At 44.3% G+C, this 19,828-nt stretch overlaps 2 protein-coding genes across 3 annotated transcripts in view; one reads left to right on the forward strand and one right to left on the reverse strand.

Moving 5' to 3' along the window:
* The window catches only part of LOC111863271 (carbohydrate sulfotransferase 9), a 12,366-nt gene extending 4,922 nt beyond the window's left edge, over positions 1-7,444 (reverse strand). Inside the window, exons 1-3 of one of the 2 annotated variants that reach the window (XM_023849438.2) lie at positions 7,373-7,444; positions 4,199-4,336; positions 2,898-3,034 (exon numbers count right to left, since the gene is read on the reverse strand). In XM_023849438.2, coding sequence (XP_023705206.1) covers positions 2,898-3,034; positions 4,199-4,336; positions 7,373-7,417 — 320 coding nt within the window. In that variant the 5' untranslated portion in view covers positions 7,418-7,444. The remainder of the gene's footprint in view (positions 1-2,897; positions 3,035-4,198; positions 4,337-7,372) is intronic. The other variant, XM_023849439.2, reaches the window with a different exon arrangement.
* LOC111863270 overlaps positions 1-19,828 on the forward strand; it is a 27,586-nt gene extending 7,758 nt beyond the window's left edge. Inside the window, exons 4-7 of the mRNA XM_023849436.2 lie at positions 10,775-10,984; positions 11,096-11,380; positions 12,816-13,008; positions 15,153-19,828. Of these exons, the coding sequence (XP_023705204.1) occupies positions 10,775-10,984; positions 11,096-11,380; positions 12,816-13,008; positions 15,153-17,097 (2,633 nt within the window). The 3' untranslated portion in view covers positions 17,098-19,828. The remainder of the gene's footprint in view (positions 1-10,774; positions 10,985-11,095; positions 11,381-12,815; positions 13,009-15,152) is intronic.

The following is a 19,828-nucleotide window of genomic DNA, read 5'->3' on the forward strand; positions in this document are numbered from 1 at the left end:
TCGGTTCTCCGACCGGCATTACTTCGGCGTCTTGTACGGGTACCTCTAGTAGTTCTGCCGCCTCAGGTTTCCTGTGCACTGAAGCCGGGTTTTCATCTTCTGGACGTGCCTCCGTTTCTTGGTAGGCCATCGTCACTCCGACCGGTATCACTATGGGGACCTCATCTTCTTGTGCCGTGCCCACTACATCCTGTTTTTCGCTTGGACTTGTCTCCATTGCATCTTGGCAGGCTGTCGTCTCTTCCTGCCAGGCATTCAGATTGGTTTTCAACCTCTTGGCTCGCATGGCGGCCGTCCTGGCTTCGATGGCTTTCGTCTCTGCTTGGAAGGCTTCTCTCTCTGCAGCCCTCTCTTCTCGCCAGGAGTCTAATTTTGCCTCCGTTTTTTCTTGGCAAGCTCTGATTTCCTTGAGAAGCATTTCCATCATTTGCTGCATCTCCATTTTGTAGCAGTAAAATTCTCTGAGGTGTATTTAAGCTCGTAAAAATTCTGACACCAGTTTGTCACGTGTCTTGAGTTCGAATCTCGTTGGTCACGTGTGTAAGTCCAAATCCTGTCGGTCACGTGTATAAGTTCAAATCCCACTTCTGACACCAGTTGTCGCGTATCTTGAGTTCGGCGCTCGTCGGTCACGTGTGTAAGTCCAAATCCCACTTCTGACACCAGTTGTCGCGTATTGGGCGTATAACGCGACAAATAACTTCACGAAGTATTTAATATAGCGAATTTTATTTCACATTCGCACTTACAATCACCCAAATTACAGATTTACGATTACTGCTATCTGCAGTATCACAATTAGTACACTCCAAATGCCACAATACAACTTGCTGGTTGCTGGCTAACTCGGAACTAACTCGGAGGTAGCTCGAGGACTGACTCGGAGGTAGCTCCAGGACTGACTCAGTACAACTGACTGGTAGCTGCTGTGAAGCTCACTTATATAGCTGCAGTGCTTGCCGGTTGTGTAATGAGCGCCACGTCACAGTAGGAAGTTGATTACGGGTACGTAGCGTTGCGCGTTATGTCACCACAGAGGGGAGTGGCGGGGCGGGAACTCGCCTATTACCGTAGTAACATGAGCGTTACGTTACCGCCACGTACCGCTGGGGAGGTAGGGGTGATCCATAGCTCAACATGTCACAATACATTAGAAATTTGTTTGACACTAAAAATGTATTTCGACAATTTTTTATGTTAAAATCGTTACATGTCAATAGGATATTAAAAGCACATTCTATACATTAGAAGTGGTTATCAAATTTTCTAAAATGTCTTCAGTCATATATTTGTTCTAATTTTCGACATGTTTTGGCCACATGGGCCATCATCAGGTAATTTCCCTTCTTTTGTTATTCTTGTTGTTTGCCCTGCTTTTTGATTCTGAAGATGGAAACAGTATGCTTGCTCAAAATGTCATTGAATTTTTCCAGTCTACATGACCTCACATTTCAGAACACAGTACCCCAGATGGAACTGGTTCAGTGTAAGGTCCAGTGGTGCACTAACTCAGTAACACATTGCATGGAACAGAGTACATCTTCCAAGACTAGTAGCTAGTCAGGTAGTCAAGAGTTCCTTATGAGATTTAAGGACCTCACAGGAGGAACTATGAAGATTATTGTCTTCTGGATGTGATAGTGTATAGTGTGGTATATATTTACTGATATTTCAGAGGTATGTTGCTTATGACTTCAGAGCAACACTGAAAATTGAAGCAGCACCTTCATGTGTAGCATATATCAGACTATATCACCCCAGAAGACAATAATCTCCAAGAAATTCCTACTCTTTTACGGGACTAGAAGTTGCAATACCATATTTGGAAGAGCCTGCAACTGGTCCCTATCTTGTGGCCAGTGCCACACAAGTGAAAAAAGAGACGAACCTTTATGTTCCATAATAACAGGGAATCTTCTGACAGCAAAGTAGCTGGGATGACCTTGCCCAGAGAGTTAGGCATTTGCTTATTTATGTAGGCTGTCCAGAAAGTGGAGACTGTTTGGTAATTAAAAAGAATAAATTAATAAAATTAAAAAAAAATTACATCATTAATACAGACCTTAGATCATTTTTCTGTGTAATCCTCATGAAGATTCAGGCCTTGCCATATTGTGTCAGAAGTTTCCGTGTGCCTGCATTTTAGAAATCTGCCACCAGTCTTTAACTGTTATCTTCACTTCTTCATTGCTACCCATGTGTGCCACCCAAAAATTGCTTCAAGTGTGTGAACAAGTGGAAGTCACTTGGAGCCAGGTCCGGATGGTAGGGAGGATGGAAAGAACATCCCAGGAAAAGTCAGCAGGTAGCGCACGTGTGCTAGCAGTCTTTACTTTTTGGACGACCCATTTGCTTACACAGGAACGAGTTTGTTATAGTAGATTCAAAAGGATTCTGACTGTGGTGTATAACACTCAGGATTGTTGAGTTTTTGGATTTTGTCCATCATTCTATATTGTAAAGAACACAGTGTTTCGCAAACTGGATATGTTTCCAACCTCGGGTGAGGGTGTGGGGCACAAGTACTCTGGGTTTGTTATAAGGTACTAACCTCAGTCACTGGACTAGGAAGATAACCATAACCTGAGGGAAGAATGATGCTGCTTGTATTGAATATATGAATGTCTCACTGTCCAGTGATTGAGGCTAGCTCTTTCTAAGGGACCCAACTGAATAGGTGTTTTCCTTCATCTGAGGACGGAAACAGATCCAGTTTCCGAAACATCGTGTTTTTATTTGTTATCTTAAAAACCAGGACGATGGATAAAGTCCAAAAACCCAACATATCAGTATGTCTCATTGTTGCCTGCCAGACTAACTGAAGTGTTATTTCAGCAAGCAACTCTTCAGTAAATAGTTGGCAGATATGGCATGTGCTATCATTTTAGAATACTCACTTTTCAACAAAGAGCTTTGTCACCACTTTGAGCAGTCTTGATGCATGCAGTTTGCTTTTGGTTCCATCGTCACCTGTGTTGTGACACTGGCGCATCACGGTCTGCTGCCGCCTCTTCATTTCAAGCTCCATGTCTTCCTGGATACAGTATTGGTGATAGTCACCAAAATTCATGATATTTGGGGTTATTATTAGGTTAGACAAAGTTATAACTCACTACCTCATTCAGATGCAGTTGGAAATTCATTGGTAAATCTTAGTAGTCTGCAGGTGTAGATCATCAAACAGATCACATTTCATATGTATTAAATATTGACAGAGAATGTCAAATTATACAAGATGTTTGGGGGATATATTGAGAAAGTAAAGGAAAAATGGATTGTGGAGTGATACAGTGAAGTTGGAACACATTGCTGGATTCTGATGCTGAACCACCTTACCCCACCCACAATTCCCTCAGTGGTCCATGCTGGGGCAGAATGTCATGATCCTCTGGGCACTGTGTCCCCAGCAATCCACACTGAAGCAGCTAAGAGCATGCTCTCTGGCTATAAATACATCATGCAGCTGGGACACTCAGTTTATCAACCTCTGATGATTGAGACAGGCTAGTCTCTGACTCATCAGATACCAGCGGAACCCTGACAGGACTTTATTGATGTAAATATTATGTTTCTGGACATTATCCATCATCCTGTTTTGTTTATAACACCATCTTGGTTTCTTTTTTAAACACAACGTTTTGGATACTGGATTCTGTCTCTGTCTTCAGGTAAAACTTTGAGGGTGTGTCATTATGAAATATTGATATAAATAATTATATTAGCATTAGAAAGTTATTAGATTCTGTTTTCAATGTATGATAGGAAACAAAATCATCATATGGGAGATTCCACTCATCACACAGGATAGTTCTTGCCTGAGGTTGCCTATTCAAGGCATGATGTACACTCATTACTGAATAGACTGGAGCATAACATCATGCATTAAACAGTGACAGTATGTAGGGGCACCCTATGAACTGTCAACAAAAGTAGACACTGCAGTACCAACTCAATATTTACATTTCTCTTATTTATAGCTGCTTGCTAACACAGATAATACAAGAATAGCAAGCATAAGCCTTTTGAACATAAAGATTTGTAAGTGGTAATCCATTCAACATTGTGTCCACGTGAAAACAAGAGCGAAAGCTGCACAGACACACACACAGACACGCACACATGCACAGAAACACATGCACGCACATCCGTGCACACACAGACACACACACACACACCCACTGGTACAAAGTGCTCTCACCATTTGTGTCTGTGTAAGTATGTAGTCGCTGTTCTCCTGGGGCGGGTGGCTCTTGATGGCACATGGCACCAGCAGAAGGAACATCATAATGACACACAGCAAGGAAATGAGGACCAGGAACTGTATCAGCTCCACATTCTAGAACAATATGATTCTTATATCTCAGGACTGTGTTTGTGTACCTTCATTTCCTCCAGTGCCATTCAAACCCCTGCAGGGCCAACCTCCAGTGTACTTGAGTCTGTCAAATAAATCTTCTGAAATACATTCTTTTTCCATTCGAGATTGGTGGTATGTGGTACTGTAGTTGGTTGTGGCACTATGCTACAAGCCAGAAGGCTGCGGGGTCGATTCCCAATGTGGTCATTGGATTTTTGAGTTGACTTAATCCTTCCCAGCTGCACTATGGCCCTGGGGTTGACTCAGCCTCTAACAGAAATGTGTACCAAGAGTCTTCCTGGGTGGTAAAGGGCAGCTGGTGTGTGAGGCTGACAACCTCACTGCCACCTGTGATCTGATTATCTGGAAGGTCTGGGAGCCTCAATGTCTCACAACGCTATGGGCCTTCACCATCTGTTACAGGGATAGCTTTACCATTTTTACCATTGTCCATTTGAGATTATGAGATCTAATGGCAGTGACAATGAAGAGTATGTTCTTAGATTTGGTGCCATGTTTCGTTTACTCTCTGAACCTGAAGATGGAGGCAAGAAAATGCTGCGACAGTACCTCAGGTGAGGCCACGAACACTTCCTTCTACAGCCTTTCCAGTTTGTTATTCAGTTATCCTACCATTTAATGCTATGTAGTCTTGACGGTAAAAAGATAAAAGCCCCTGTGCTTAAGTAAGCATCATGCAATGAAGAAGGGCGAGTGCATGGAGGTGTAGCTCCACGTATTCGTAACCTCGGCACTGGATGGAGATCAGCTTCACTCCCTGTCCGATCTAGCGATGTGGAAAGAGCTCCCGGTACTCATTGGCTAGGAGACTGGGTGAGCCTCAAAGACGGTCTGGATATTTTGAAGAAGAGTTTCTATACATGTCGGGAATCGAACCCGATTTCACCGTCATCCTGCTGAGCTATCCCAGAAAATGTCTGTACCCGCCTATAAGATTTACACGGTGTCACAACTCAGAGACCACAGTTTGAGTACTGAGGCGTCGTTTAATAGCCGTGTGCTGGTTCAGCTTGCCTCCTGCTTATCCTGGTTTCATGTCTGGCCTACTCTTCGACTCTGAGGATAGAGGCGATATGTTCCTCCGAAACGCGGGTTCACCCCGAAGTACATCGCGTTACATTCCAGATGACCGTATTCTTGAAGCCGGAAATAAATTGGCAGCTCTTGGTTCTTAGGGAGACTGGAATGAAGGAAGGCAGGAAGATGCGAGAGAGGAGAGATAGGAACGCAAACAAATGGTTGATGGCAGATGATGGGGTCGGGCAGATAAGTGGCAGTTCCCCGGCGGAAGGCGGCCGCGGACATGCCCTTATCTCTCGCAGACAACGGGTTCTGCGTCGAACGCAGCTCTCCACAGGCGCTTCTGTCCCACAAAATTGTATAGGACTACCGGTACTTTATTTGTGTGTGGTTTATTTAACGACGCTGTAAAGATCTGCCCCGTGTAGCGTCGAATGGTGGCTGGATGAGGAGTTGGAAAGGATTTAGAAGGAAGCAATGATGTATAATTTTTGATGTCCCGACATTTGCATGGAAGGAGTGAGAAAATCCACGAGACAACTCAGGATAACAGTCAGACATATCCACCCTCTTTATTTCATATCGACTGTCGTCTGGGATGTGATGACCCGTATTCCGGTAGAAGTTCATGACGTTTCGGAGTGCTCTATTGTCTCCATCTTCAAGGTCCAAGGGTAAGCCACTCAAGCAGCGAGAAGGACGTCGTTGAATTACCGTACCACACGGTGTCACGTCCCATAAGATAATACTCTTTCTTGTCACCGCTGTCAGAACCTCAAATCCAGTCCACTTTAACATTCTACCATCTACGTCTAGATCTTCCCTCCGAGGGAACCGGTTTATACACGTAGAGAGAGGTTCCAGAGCTTTACTAAACATCAACCCTTTCAGATCCAGATCAGGTCGTCAAGAGAAAGGCGGAGGGGTAGGAGGCTGAGGATGAGGAAAGGAAGAATAGGAGAATAGAAGTAAAAACTCGATGCAAAGACGTTGCCCGTATTTTTTTCATATACGATTGACCCTGACTACGTTGCCGTGGAAACGAAGTCGATTGTTGCCTAATTTTTGGTTGCTGCATGTCGAACGACCATGAAATTCGTTTGACCAGTCGCTGTGCTGAAGCACTAGTCCGTGAAGACGTCTGGGGGAGTGGAAGTATTGATCCACGTATTCTTGACCTAGGCACCAGTTGGAGGTGAGTGGTCAGCCTCACGCTCTTGCCATTATACCCTCGGTACCCATTGAATAGGAGACTGGCTGGGCCCCAGGGCCGGTCTGGCCAGTAAAGCCAAGAAAATCTGCAATTCGCTTGTAGGCCCTTAGTTCGCGTGCCGTTATTTATTTTCCTGAAGATGTCACTTAGTCTTATTTAGGGAGATGACTTCCATAAATTGCTGAAAATTAATTAAAGTGTTTATAGCAGTTTTCGAAAAAAAAAGTGCCTTTCTGTATTTTGGGGCCAATCTGTAGGACTTTTTTTTTTGAGCTCGAATATTCGTATTCATCGGGCATCGACCTGTGATACATGATCTCTTAGGTACTGAGTAAGAACAAGATCCGTCAAACCGTTGAGCCGCTAGGAAGCCTCACAACCGTGCATACATACGTACACACATACAGACAGCATTCTGGAAACCACGTCTTCGTATTGAGAGGCTGGAAACTTGTAGGTCGGTTAAAATCTCGACATCAGTGTTTGTTTGGGCCCTCACAGTGCTTTCTCAAATATATATATGGAAGTAAAAGGTGGGAGGAGAGGAGGAATTGCAGAGTGAGATGTTGAAGACGAAAAGAAAAGGCGAGGGGAGATAAATTAAGAAGAGACAAGGAAGGAAGAGGATAAGAGATAAATGAAGGTGTAAGAAAAAGAAAGGTTCGCAAAAAGACGGGGAAAGACGAGGACTACACGGAAGAGAAGGCGCCCTTCTAATGCCTTGGGGCCCCACTGAGAACCGAAACTAAAGCTTCACCTACCTGTTGCTTCCGTCTGCCGACGGCGGCGGCCTGCAGCTTCAGCATGGGGCGTCCGCTCGCGCGCACGGCTGTGTCGTGACTGGAGGTCTGCTGTAGCAGCAGCACACCAAGCAGCGCGCGTTTTTGCTCACTTACCAGACATTGCTGTGAAAAAGGTCACGGCTGCTTCCTTCCAGATCCTACCATTCGACCCTATATAATCTAGTTTTTTATTTTACTTAGTTCAGTTTCTTGGGGCGAGGGTGAGACTGAGTCCATTTGGTACGTCGGCCGCTGTTTGGTCTGTTGTACCACCTCCGGATGACAGATGATGATGATGATGATGATGATGTGTGTGTGTGTATGGTGGAGGCGGTGGCAAGAAAATTGGCAGGAAAACCGAAGTACTCGGAGAAAACCTGCCCCAGTGCCAGTTTGTCCACCAAAAATCCCACCTGACCTGAGATCGAACCCGGGCCGGCGACAAACCGCCTGAGCTCTGGCACGGCCCTACGTATTCCAGATACTAACAGCGTGGTGAAGCAACCGCTGCTACTGTATGGTCCAGTCCGGTAGGTGAGTACCAAGGTATCAGGAGAACATGCTATGTCCATATTCAGGGCTGTAAACCTGCCGCCTTGGGAGAGACACTGCTACGCGGAAGCTATAGATTCTAAGTCCAGCGAATCAAGAGAAATAAGTTACACTTCTACCCTGAAGATAGAAGCTGTATATTGCTCCGGAACCTCGGTAAATTTATAGCAGACTGCACGGCATCACGTCCCAGGATACAGTTATCGCTGTCAGAAGCGCGACTCTCACGAGACACAGTTTTCTCTGTGAGGTGGACGGTTAAGAAAGCTGTTGGGCACGTCACGTGGATGTGCGAGGGAGGTTAGTCCTCGTGACACTGGGAAGTGAAATTCCAAGGAGCCTCAAGTGACATCTGCCCTTCGCTTTCACCAGCCTGCATGTAACTGGTACAGTATCGTTAGTAAATCTCTCGCTGTACGAGAGAACCACGGCGTGCGAGAATATAGGGAGCCTGGAAGGATAACTGCATGACTTGGGTGTTTTATGGAGGTGGGTGGTCAGTTTCACGCTTCGATCGCTGGTCGTCGCAACTGAGTGGTTTGCACTGCTGCTTTGTCTTCGGGAAGTCCCAGGTTCAAATCTCGGACCAGAGAGGAATTATCATGACTGAGAGCTCTTTTGGCTTTCTTCAGTTCGTCCACTTCATTTCCAGTTCTTTGTTGACTAATCCTCCCATTCAGCGCTATTTAGTCTGAGCTTCAATTGGCCTCCTTATAACCCCTTTGCACGGACCTAGTAGCAACCCCCATTTCCACACGTACCTCTATTGTTGCATGCTTGCCCGTTGCCGCGGGAATGTGTTTACCGAGCTTTTGCCTAGAAACGGCTCTGCTCGCTATATTGCTCTCTCCTTAAGGTTATTCGCCCCGCATAGCTTGCACGCGTACCGCCATTTTTTCTTTTCCGGTCGGTGCGGGCAAAACTTGGGGGCGGCTGACGCTCCTGCATCTCTGGTTCTTAAGCTGTGTGCATTCTCTTCTTTCGTTTCGGCGGTGGCCGGCTCCTAACAGAAGACCCGACTGTTCGCTTCACGATCTCCAGCCCTACGGTCTGCCTGAAGGTCTTGTTGAGTGTTCTGCTTCCCAGAAGTAATCGCTTTTTTCATGCCTTAGTTCCTTGTGCCGTTATGCCGACGTCTCTTCCCGAATGTCCGTCCTTTCGAGGTTCCCCTTGCAACATTGTCCCAGGTCCGCTGTCTTTGTCGTCTCTGTTCGATCGTCGGCCCTTTATGACCACGTCGCTTTCGCCGAGCCCCAGTCCTGCACGGCAGGTCATCCCTCTGCGGGCGGCGGCCAACTTCTGCTGGAACGTACCATCGCCCTGGGTCCGTTTCTGCAGCTGTCGGCGGCGCCCTAGGGCTAGACGCCGGTCCCCATACCGCTTCAGTTTCCAGTGCTGCTTCTTCTTTAGGGACTTCTTGCTGCTCAGCTACGGTCTCTCTTTTCTTCAGGATTTGCCTCCAAAACCGTGGCCCCCACTTCTACCAGGCAAGTCGTCTCTTCTCTCCACGACTTCATCATTTGTAAGATGGCGCTTACTGTGGCCTTCATTTCCGCTTGTCCAGATTTAATTCCCTCCTGTCCGTCATGAATGGTTTTTAATGCAGCCCTTGTTTTGGCTTGGTTGTTATGTATCACGGCTTTGAGTCCTCTTATGACGACTATCAGGCGTTCTAAATCCGCCATAATCACCTGTCTCCTGGGTTTAGTTCTGACGGTTCACAATTCACAACTCAATCCAATCCATCAGTCAATCCAGTCCCACTTCTGACACCAATTATTACGTGTGTGTCTGACTGTATACGGGGTTTTGGATTGGATATTGGATTTATTGACCATTTACAGGTCATAACTACAAATAGCTATAACACTATCGCTATTTTCGCAATTTATAAAATCACACTCTTTTCCAGCCTGCAGTGTCTTCACTAGTAGTTGCCTAGTAATTGGCTTCTAGAAACGGCCGTTCCCCTGCTTCCGGGCTAACGTCCTCTCTGAACGGTGGATCCCTGACAACTGAACTATTCTTGAGTCTTGAGTCTTATATTATGACTGACGGTCAGTCAGTCAGCCAGTCTGTCTTGGAATAAAGCACCCACCCGGGGCTTATGACCAGATTTTCATTACTGTCAGACAGTTGTAGGTTTGTTGATATGGGGCGCTCTCTCTGACGAGAGGACGGGTCTGTCGTTTACAATTGCTGCTACCCTCACCAACGCAGCCATTCTTGGGTCTGAGTCCCGTGGGACTTGCAACCATATTTTACTGTCTCAGATTTGAGACTTCCCTTTTTGTTGCTTCCTACAACTCACAGGGCTGCGGTGGAGGTATTTGACCCTGCCTCCACATGGGATGAAGTGTTCTTATTTTACTTGTTCTCCTTATAACCTCTTTGCACGGACGGAATAGAAAACCCAATTTCCAGCTATACCTGTGTTATTGCATATGTGTGCATTGCCACAGGAACTTGTTTACTGAGCCGTTGCCTAGAAACGGCTCTACACGCTATAGTATGTAATGACAGAATAGCAGGCATATTGGCCTTTTATATGTAAGACACTCCTATATGTGTTTCAATCATCTTTGAGATTGCATCATCCATCAGATAGTGACACAGAACATTACATCGTCATTAGAAAGTTACTAGACTGTATTTTGATATGCAGTAGGCACCAGAATTTCCTTACTCGAAATCTCAATGAATGTACAGGACTTTCCCTCCATTAGGTTGCCTACTGAAGGAATGACTACCCTCAGAGGTGTTTTGGACAGACTATGTTGTCTGTACATTTGTTTCTGTCCTTATTGTTTTGTGTGTTGTGTGTTACAGGTGTGTCAGCCATAGCATCCCTGGCTTCTCTTTCGTGGGCTGTAGCAGCATACAGCAGAGCAATGCGTCGAGCACGGCCAGACAAGACCCATGTGTCATGGCCAGGGCTGGTGTGCCAAGCCACGTGGCGTGGGGGAATGGTTACTGCAAGGATCGCAACACTTGTCCTCTTTGCTGTTGGCTTCCATGCTTGGATCTTCTTGTTGCTTGGTACTTGTACTGCTTATAATGGGACCATGTATTTATGTAACTGTTTATCATTAAGTGTATGCATGAGGGTGACATGTGGGTCAGTGATGCTCCATTCTGCGTCCTTTGCAGGCGCGCACTGGCTGGGTATGACGGTGTGGATCATGTTTCAAAAAACTGATTTCTGCCAGACCCCATGGGAAGAATGCATCTACAACTGTGTGGTTGGGGTCATCTATTGTTTCTGCTTCTTCAACTTGCAAGAGGGTCGGTCCCGTCACCGTGCCCTTGCATTCTATGTGATCATTGTATTACAAAATCTAGGATGTCTTGGACTGTTCCTTGCACTGGCCGGAGTGTCTAGGCCTGGTCTCATCGAGGCGGCAGCAGCTGTTATCATCGGAGGCACTGTTCTCGGTATGTAACAGTCCCATGCCCTCATCTGATTGGTATACTGAAGATTCTGTTTTGTTTTTGGTATTTTGAAATAATCATTTACATTTCTTCTCAGATATGATGTTCTCGTGGCAGTGAATGTTAAGATGTTTATTGGCAGGCTGTGGCATCACATAGTTCAGCAAATCTGCAGCTGAAAGCAGGAGGTTCCTCAGTAAGCTCGGTACCTCTTTACCAAACTACATGGTGTCACACCTGAATATCAATATCCTATATTTTTTTCTGTTACCTTTTTATACTTAAAATGTTCACACGGCAAGAGATGACAAATTTATTGATATATAAGTTATTTAACAATGCTGTCATTTGAGAAGGGAAGATGATTGTGAATGGTGATTAGATGTACTGAAATACCCATCACATGTGATACAGTGAAACTGCAAACTTTGCCTTATTGATTTGAGGTTCTCACAGTCGTAAGTGTTAAGAGTATGATCATATGGATGTGATGTTGTTTGGTAGGCGTGTACTTGCATATACTAGGGGCTCTGCTTCCCATACTTACAGCCCAATCATAACAGTCATACTGAAAAAAAATATTCAGTGAATATTGCAAGAGGTTCTTCTAAATTAGAATTTTTCATGAAAATAATGACAGACAATTGTTTGCAGTAAGCAGGTGCAGCACTCTATTAGCACACTGTGGTACCATGCTGTCATGCAGTCTCATCATGATTTTATTGTTTAGGGAGACCTTAGATGCAAGTGTATCTGTATCTTTATTTTAATTCCATAGATCCTTACTGGCTGCCAAAGCCATCAGATATAGAACATGTCACATATACATATATTAGCTCTAAACACAGAACTGGTCACTTTGCAACTACATTCATGAAGGGAACAATAATTACACATAATTCAGTAATCTAACAAGCATATAGGACTCGTCAACTTAACACTTTGCAGACCGGCGATTTGAATATTTAAATCACCCTGGGGACCAGCATTTTTATACCTACTACCCTAACTTGTGCACTGTTCACTTTAAAAAATTAATATAAAATCTCCTAATTAATTTTATGAACTAAATTTTTTGGAGAACACTTAAGAATGCTCCTAGAAGTGCTTGAGAGTGTGATATTTCTGGAAACATTCCCCTTTGTGAAGTGGCATTACACACTTGCAAATGTAGACAGTCATAGTCCTTTTTTTGTGAACTGCACAAACACGGCATTGCCTAGAAGGCTGCTTCCCCTTGGAATGTTCACTCTTCACAATTTTCACAAGGGTATGTTTCCGCATATCACCCGAGCGTTGCCCAGGGGCATCCGCATGTTGCCTGCATGGGGTGAGAGTAGACAGGCCCGGTCGCACTAAGTCTGTCTGACTCTGGTTCTGCAGCCACCATAGCTGGTGCCATTGTTGCCTGTCATTGTGACATCTTTGGTGCTTGCAGGGATGTCCAGTATGCTCCTGTACTACCGCTTCTTCCACCCAGCTGGCCCCATTAGACTCTGCTCTAAACAGCTGCAACATAACCTCGAGTGTGGCACCCCACCATGCCTGTCAGATGGCAATACGGGCCACACGGCTACAATGCGATCCCTGAAGCACTGTTGGCAAACGGACAGAGATGGATCTCTTACCAGGTACTCCTCATATGCGTCCTTCTTGTGCCACATTAACCGTCTTAACATTTCTTGCACATGCCCACTTGACAGAAATGAATAAATGAACTGCAAACTGGGCAAAAGGTACAGTTGTTCTAGTGCTTCATTAACCATATGTCATGAAGATGTACAGGGATGTGAAGGTATAGCTCCATGCATTCTTGACCTCAGCATTACATGGAGGTGAGTGGTCAGCTTCATGCCCCAGGCACCTCACATTGGATAGGAGGCTTTCTGGGCCCCATACCTAATCTGGATGCTGTGGAGAAGACAAAAGTCTCTTGCCCTTTCTGGGAATCAGACTCTAATTCCTTGGCCACCCAACCCATAGCCTGTCACTATATCTACTGAGCTATCCCAGTTCCCACAGCAGTGAAAACAAAGCAGTGGTGGTCACCAAGTTATTATCCTTCAAGGTTTAGTTGTGTGGCATGTTCCATCTTCACATATTCTGGTACTAACCTGTTCACTTCATTTCAGCTTCATAATTTATGTCTTCAGTATCTATTTTAGTCCATGATATGTATGCAGTGTCCGTCTTTTAGTGCACTCAATTTCACTTGTTATTTCACAACATGTTTCGGCACTACAGTGCCATCATCAGGTGCTCCATTGACGTTAATCTAGTTCATTGCTTGCCATTATGTCATTGTAAAATTTAAAAAGTATTTAAAAATATTCATCAATTATAATAAATATTTATATACTAAAATCTTTTTAAGGTTATATCTTATCTGTCCAAATTCTAACAATAGAACAAGTGAAATAACAAGTGAAATTGAGTGCACTAAAAGATGGACACTGCATACATATCATGGACGAAAATCAGTGCAACAGGACACTAAAATACAACATCTATTTTAGTATTTTCCTCCATAACTGAGACAGTATTCCAACTGGGTCATAGGCTGGATAACTGAGGAAAGGAGGTTTGATTCCTGGCAGGGGCAATATGTTTATCTGTTCTCCATGACACATAGTCTGGCTATGGAACCCACCTAGCTGCTTGGGCAGAAGGCACTAGGGACTGTATCCCCTGGGGTAAAGCAGCCGGAGTATGAAGTTGACCTCATATCTCCATGCAGCACTGAGATTCAGAATATGTGGAGATATATCTCCAAAATGTTTTTTGGTTTATTGTTCTGTTGTTCCCATGGGAACAAATTACAATGGTATTGTTATTTTGTTGTCAGAACCTCCAAAATGTACCAGTATATGGCAGTGTTTCAGTAACATTTACTGAATAAAGATGCCTGAAGAGTATTTTTATTGTGTTTATTCTATAAGTTATCTTTCCAGAACTTTTCAAGTCCATAGCAAGCATATTTAGTGAACTTGTTACATCGTAGTTTCCCTTTAGGGCTGTAATGCATAAGAGTGGATCAGTGGAAGGGGTATCTGTGGAAACAGCAGCTGGAGACAGGATTTGTCAGCTTTTCATGCTGAATATTCAACAGGCATTCTACTAGTGTGTGCTAATGTGAGGAGCTGGGTAGCTCTCTCTGTAAAATGACTGGGTATGGGCTGAATAACAGCGGTTTGATTCCTGGAAGATGCATAATTTTTCATTTCCAGATTATCTGTGGGTGCCCACCAGCTTACTTTCTTGTGTGTATCACTGATAAAGCAGCTGAGACAATGACTCACTTCCTTCTAGCTCTAGTTCAATTTGAGAGCACTCCCCAAAGCTTTTATAGTGTTGAGCTTATGTATGAGGACAACTTTACTCTTTTCTTGATGTTGAATGTAAACAAAATTAAGCAATATTAAGCAGAATCTGCAGATGTAAGTGGGGCAGATATATTATATTTGGAATTTTAATGGAATGAATGATTTGCAGATCAAAGGCTATGAAATGTGAATCACAAATAATCCATTAATATGTAAGTTTTGAGGTTTTCACGGCGATGACAATGAAGAAAGTCGCCTACTGCTACGGCTACTGCTCTCCGCATTCCAAGCCATTCAACTGCTCTGAAGATGGAGGCGCTACGTTCCTCTGAAACGTCGGCCAAAACAAAGAATACACGGTGCCTAAACCCAGAAGACGACTTTCTTCAATCCATTAATAGTTATGCTTCTGTGACTGTGGCAGCAGTCGTGCTGTTTTCTCCTTGTTCCAGGCTGGGTGGAACCTCAACACAGGAAGGCTCTCCACATTCGGATGATGTGTGCACAGACAAGAACCTGCTGCTGACGCACTGGGTGTCCTGCCAGACAGCCAGTCCGAGTTTGAGGACAGCAGAGGAACCTGCAGAAGAATGTGAAGACAAGTCCGCAGCCTGTGACAGTACCAACAGAGACAAACGCCATGGCATCTGTTCTCTTTCGGAACTGGGGTTAGGTGAGCGGGAGGAGGAGGCTAGTAGGGATGGCAAGAGCATGGTCCAACATAAGCGGCGAGGGATTTGCTCACTGGAGCCTGAAATGGAGGTTGAGTTGGAGCTGGGTACTCATGTGGAAGGGGAACCTAGTGATGAAGAGGAACGGAGACAGAAACGGCGCGGCATCTGCTCACCAGATCTCGTGGGTTTGGAACTCGGTGATAAGGGCGCAGAAGGTTCTGATGGAAAGCGACGTCCAGTTTGCTCTGCTGCTGAACTGCCTGAGGAGGCAACTCAGGCAGAGAGCAATGCAAAGCAACCTGATGATGAAACTCCCAGTGAAGTGCTTTCATTTCCTAGTGAAGTTCTGTCTACCCATGACTATGAAAACATATGCGCTGTCAACATTGCCAGGGAGGCCTGGGGCCTGCGCTCATGGCGCGGATATTCAGACATAGAAACTTGGTTGCATGATGGCAGTGTTGTGCGTGATAGGCGACGTGACACGCTCACCAGCACAACAACAACGCTGACTTCTGCTTCATCAGATCAGTCTGGTGGTAATGAAGATTCTAATGCTGTATCACCTCCACCAGTACCTTGCAGGCGACCTGCTCCTGGGCCTCGGGCCCTGCGAACTAGGCAGGATGATTATCTGGATACACTGATTGATGACTTAGCAGACTGTGAAACACGTGTGTATTGTCAGGATCGTCCACTGGCTGAATTTGTTGTGGAGGAGCATGACCCCAGTTTGTTTGTGGCCCGGCCATATGTTGTAGACCAGCATGGGGCATTGTTTCCCCTGACAACACTGGATACCATCATGGAGGAGTTGGAAGAATCCAGTACAAGCACAGAGACTGATGATTGTATCAGGCATAAGCAGAGCCATGACTCAGCAAGTACTCTTGTCGCAACCATCAGTGAGATCCGCCATGATGGTTCCATCTGCAGCTTGTACAACTCAACAGATGCATTGTGGGAGGGTGAGCACCCCTCATCCTGTGACCCTGCCCCTCATTCCCTTCTGATGACCAGTCACTCTCGGGTTTGTCTCACTCCGGAAGAGGTTCTGTTCTTGTCCAAGTTGCAGCCAATGCCGGATGCAAAAATTGAGTCAAGTCCAAGCAGTAAAGACAGCAGTTCACCCAAACCAAGTCCTGAAGTCATCCTGGATGCATCCCCATACCTTGAGTCTGTCCACAACATGGACAGTCCATGCCCTCCCACAAATAACATGATGCCCAGAATGAGTGACTCCACACCCAGAAAGAAACAGGTTGCAAACAGACCACGTAGAAAGTTCTCCTTGTTGCGTGAAAAGTTTGAATCCAAGCAGACAGTAGCTAATATCGAGGCGAACTCTAAGAAGTCGGAGCCTCCGCAGTCCTGTGCAGATTGCCCTGCAATTACCCCTGATGATTCCAGATTGAAAATTCTGTGTGAATCGGAGAAAGAGCCCATTGTTTGTTTTAATAAGGAGAACATGACATCAGTTGTTCCAAACAGGATAAGGCAGTGGAATAATTACTTGAAGGCCCAAAATTCATGTAATTCCAGATTGAGCCCAGATCGTTGTAAAGTCATCCGTTCTCCAAGTAGCTGTGACAGTGACCTGGGTAAGCTCACGAAGCCGAATTTGCGGGAGCGGAGAAGTGTGTTTCTGAGGCAGGTGTTGTCGCCCACCTGGGGAAAGAAGAACTCACTCAGTCCGAGCACAAAGGTGGTGCCGGCATCATGACACTGTTCCATCACTTCATGCTACTATGAGCTATAGAGATTATATAGTATTGTTTAGAAAGGAAGCCATTCTTGGAGCAAGTGATTCTTTGATTCAGATCTACTCAATGGGATATGTGCTGCACAGTTGAGTGAATGGTGGAGATTATGTTGGAAAGCTTGGTAGTGACATAGCATGCCAGCACAGTGTGTTTGATAGGTTACTAGCCTTATTACTGCCAAGTGTGGTGCTACAGTCTGTCAGGTTTCGCTATGCAGTTTCATAAAAATGAAATGATTCTAATCATTTCAGATTCTTCACGCAAAACAAGAATCACAGAATGCTGAAAACTGAATATTCTGTTTCGTCCTGCCATCTGTTGGCATATACTATATGAATACATGACATATAAACTCTGCCTGTCAGCATCAGCCTGATCCAGTTGTGACAGGCTTAACAGCACTGGCTTTTCCAGCTCAGTTTGTTTACTCACAAGGACTGGGTTAGTGATGCTGCATTTAGTGCAGATGATGTCATGTAGCTGCTAAGGAGATGTGAGGACATTAAGACTGGATAAGTTAGATTGAGCCCTGTTATTGTCAAACCTATTTTGTGGCCATATTACTTCCTCCAGAATTTGACTAGCCATCTGTCAACAGCCAGATGTACATACCTCATGGACATACCACTTCAGAAGGAATCATCACAATCTTGCAAGCAGAGTTTGGCTGTGCTCCTAGCAAACACATGATCGTCCGCCAATGCTGTTTCAAGGCAGATGCTGCTGGACACCAATAGGAGGGACTGTAAAACTGCAGCAGAGCTGGCTTTCTGGACTATGTCCATAGTCTGATACTCCAAACAGAACACAATATTTTGGAAATTGGATCTGCTTGGATCCAGCAATTGAGACCAGCTGAGTTGTGCCTCTGTCTCATGATGGAAATAGATTCAATTTCTGAAACTGTTCTGTTTTGAAGTACTAGATGATGGACAAACTCCAGAGCCCCAATAATATGGTGCAATATATTAGTGTCAGAAGACTTTGGAATCAAGAGTTCTGCTCCCTAAATAAGGAACACTTCAAACTTTTTGCAGACTAGTGTTGCATTTTACTTCATGCACATATATATTTTTAAGCAGCACCCATCTCCACTCTTTGGTCTGATCTTTTAATTTGACATCTACAGACTTCCATGTGACTTACTGATTTTATTTTGCAGTCTATTTTTCCTGTTCCTCCCCATAGGCCGATGCTATCTGCCAGATAGTACATGGATCTTCTTCTAGCATTGTTACTAGTGGACAAGAAGCCTCCGGTCTCTTCATTCCTCCCACAGTCTATCCTCTTCAATTTCTGGCCAGATCTTTTCACTCTTTCTGATGTCTTCCAGTTCCTGGCCAAACCAACTTCTGGACCATCCGATAGCTCTCTTCTCTTCAAATTGTAATCCTACTGCCCTTCTTGATGTCCGTATTCTGTCCAACTTTTTTACATGGCCAAACCATCCTTAAAATTTATTTTTTAATTTTTTAATAAGTTTTTAATGCCACCTTCCTCTCCAGAAGTTTTATTTCTATTCTTTCCCTTCTTGTGTTCCCCCCAGTGCCACTCAAAAGTGTCATATTCTTTGCTTGGATTTTGATTTTATTTGCCTGTAATAGTCCTATGTTGGCTATATACAATTAGCATTTGTTTAAAATATAATCTGTTTACTGTGATTTTGCATTGTTTTGGGATCAGACTGCACAGTGATACCTCAAGATAGGTCAGAGTTCACTGTGCATAACCATAACAACTCATTGAACCTGTGCAGTTGATACAGAGAGCAGAAAGAGCCGTGTTGTGTGGAACTCAACTCATGATTATGATCTGAACCTGTTTTTGCATTTTGTAGAGATAGTTGCTACCTCACCTCAGTATTATGCATTAGAATGTGTATTTTTATATTTATATACATATCAATTATATGCTATCTGCTTATAACTAAGACTGCATCACATGACATGTGCTTCACCACCAAGAGTGGCTTAGTGTCTGTCACTGCAGGATTCATGGAAAAGTGTGGAAATATCTTCTTCATTTGTAGGAAATAAAAAGTTGTGGCATGCCTTTGAACTTAGCACTGCAACATGGAATCATGAAATGAGACTTGATGTTTTCATGGTGGTGTAGGCTGTTATTGTGGTCTTGTGGGTTATGATACCGTGTAACCAGCAAGTTGACTCAAGTAATGACAGGTCTGGTTGTATTTGGGAATTTCAAATTTCAACCAAACTATGCCTATCCTGAATTTTTCTTCCTCAGTTTCTCCAGGCAAATGCCCAGTTTGTACCTTAGATTAGGCTGACTGCTTCGTGCCACATCATTTCCAGTTCATTGTATCATGTCATCCTACCATTTGATGGTATGTAGTCTGAACTACTGACAGTGTCGTTACCTAAACTAGAAATTAAAACAGGACACCGTGCAGCTTGGTAGAAATGACTTCTGTCTTGATGACAGAGGCAAATGTTCTTCTAGAACATATGTACCCCCCTATCAGAGTTCACAGTGTCATAAACCAGAAGGCTGTACTTTGGAATCACAAATTTTATTGTTTTTCTAACTTTAAATCAGGATAATGTGGCCAGAATTATGCCATATCATATACATGTTATAGTAATTAGAAAGTAATTATAATTGTTTTGATAACTGTATAGTATACAAATAGAATACATTTATATTTTTAACAAATAAATTAATTTTGTT

This window comes from Cryptotermes secundus, unplaced genomic scaffold (assembly GCF_002891405.2).
Source record: "Cryptotermes secundus unplaced genomic scaffold, Csec_1.0 scaffold929, whole genome shotgun sequence".
NCBI classification, from domain to species: Eukaryota; Metazoa; Arthropoda; class Insecta; order Blattodea; family Kalotermitidae; genus Cryptotermes; species Cryptotermes secundus.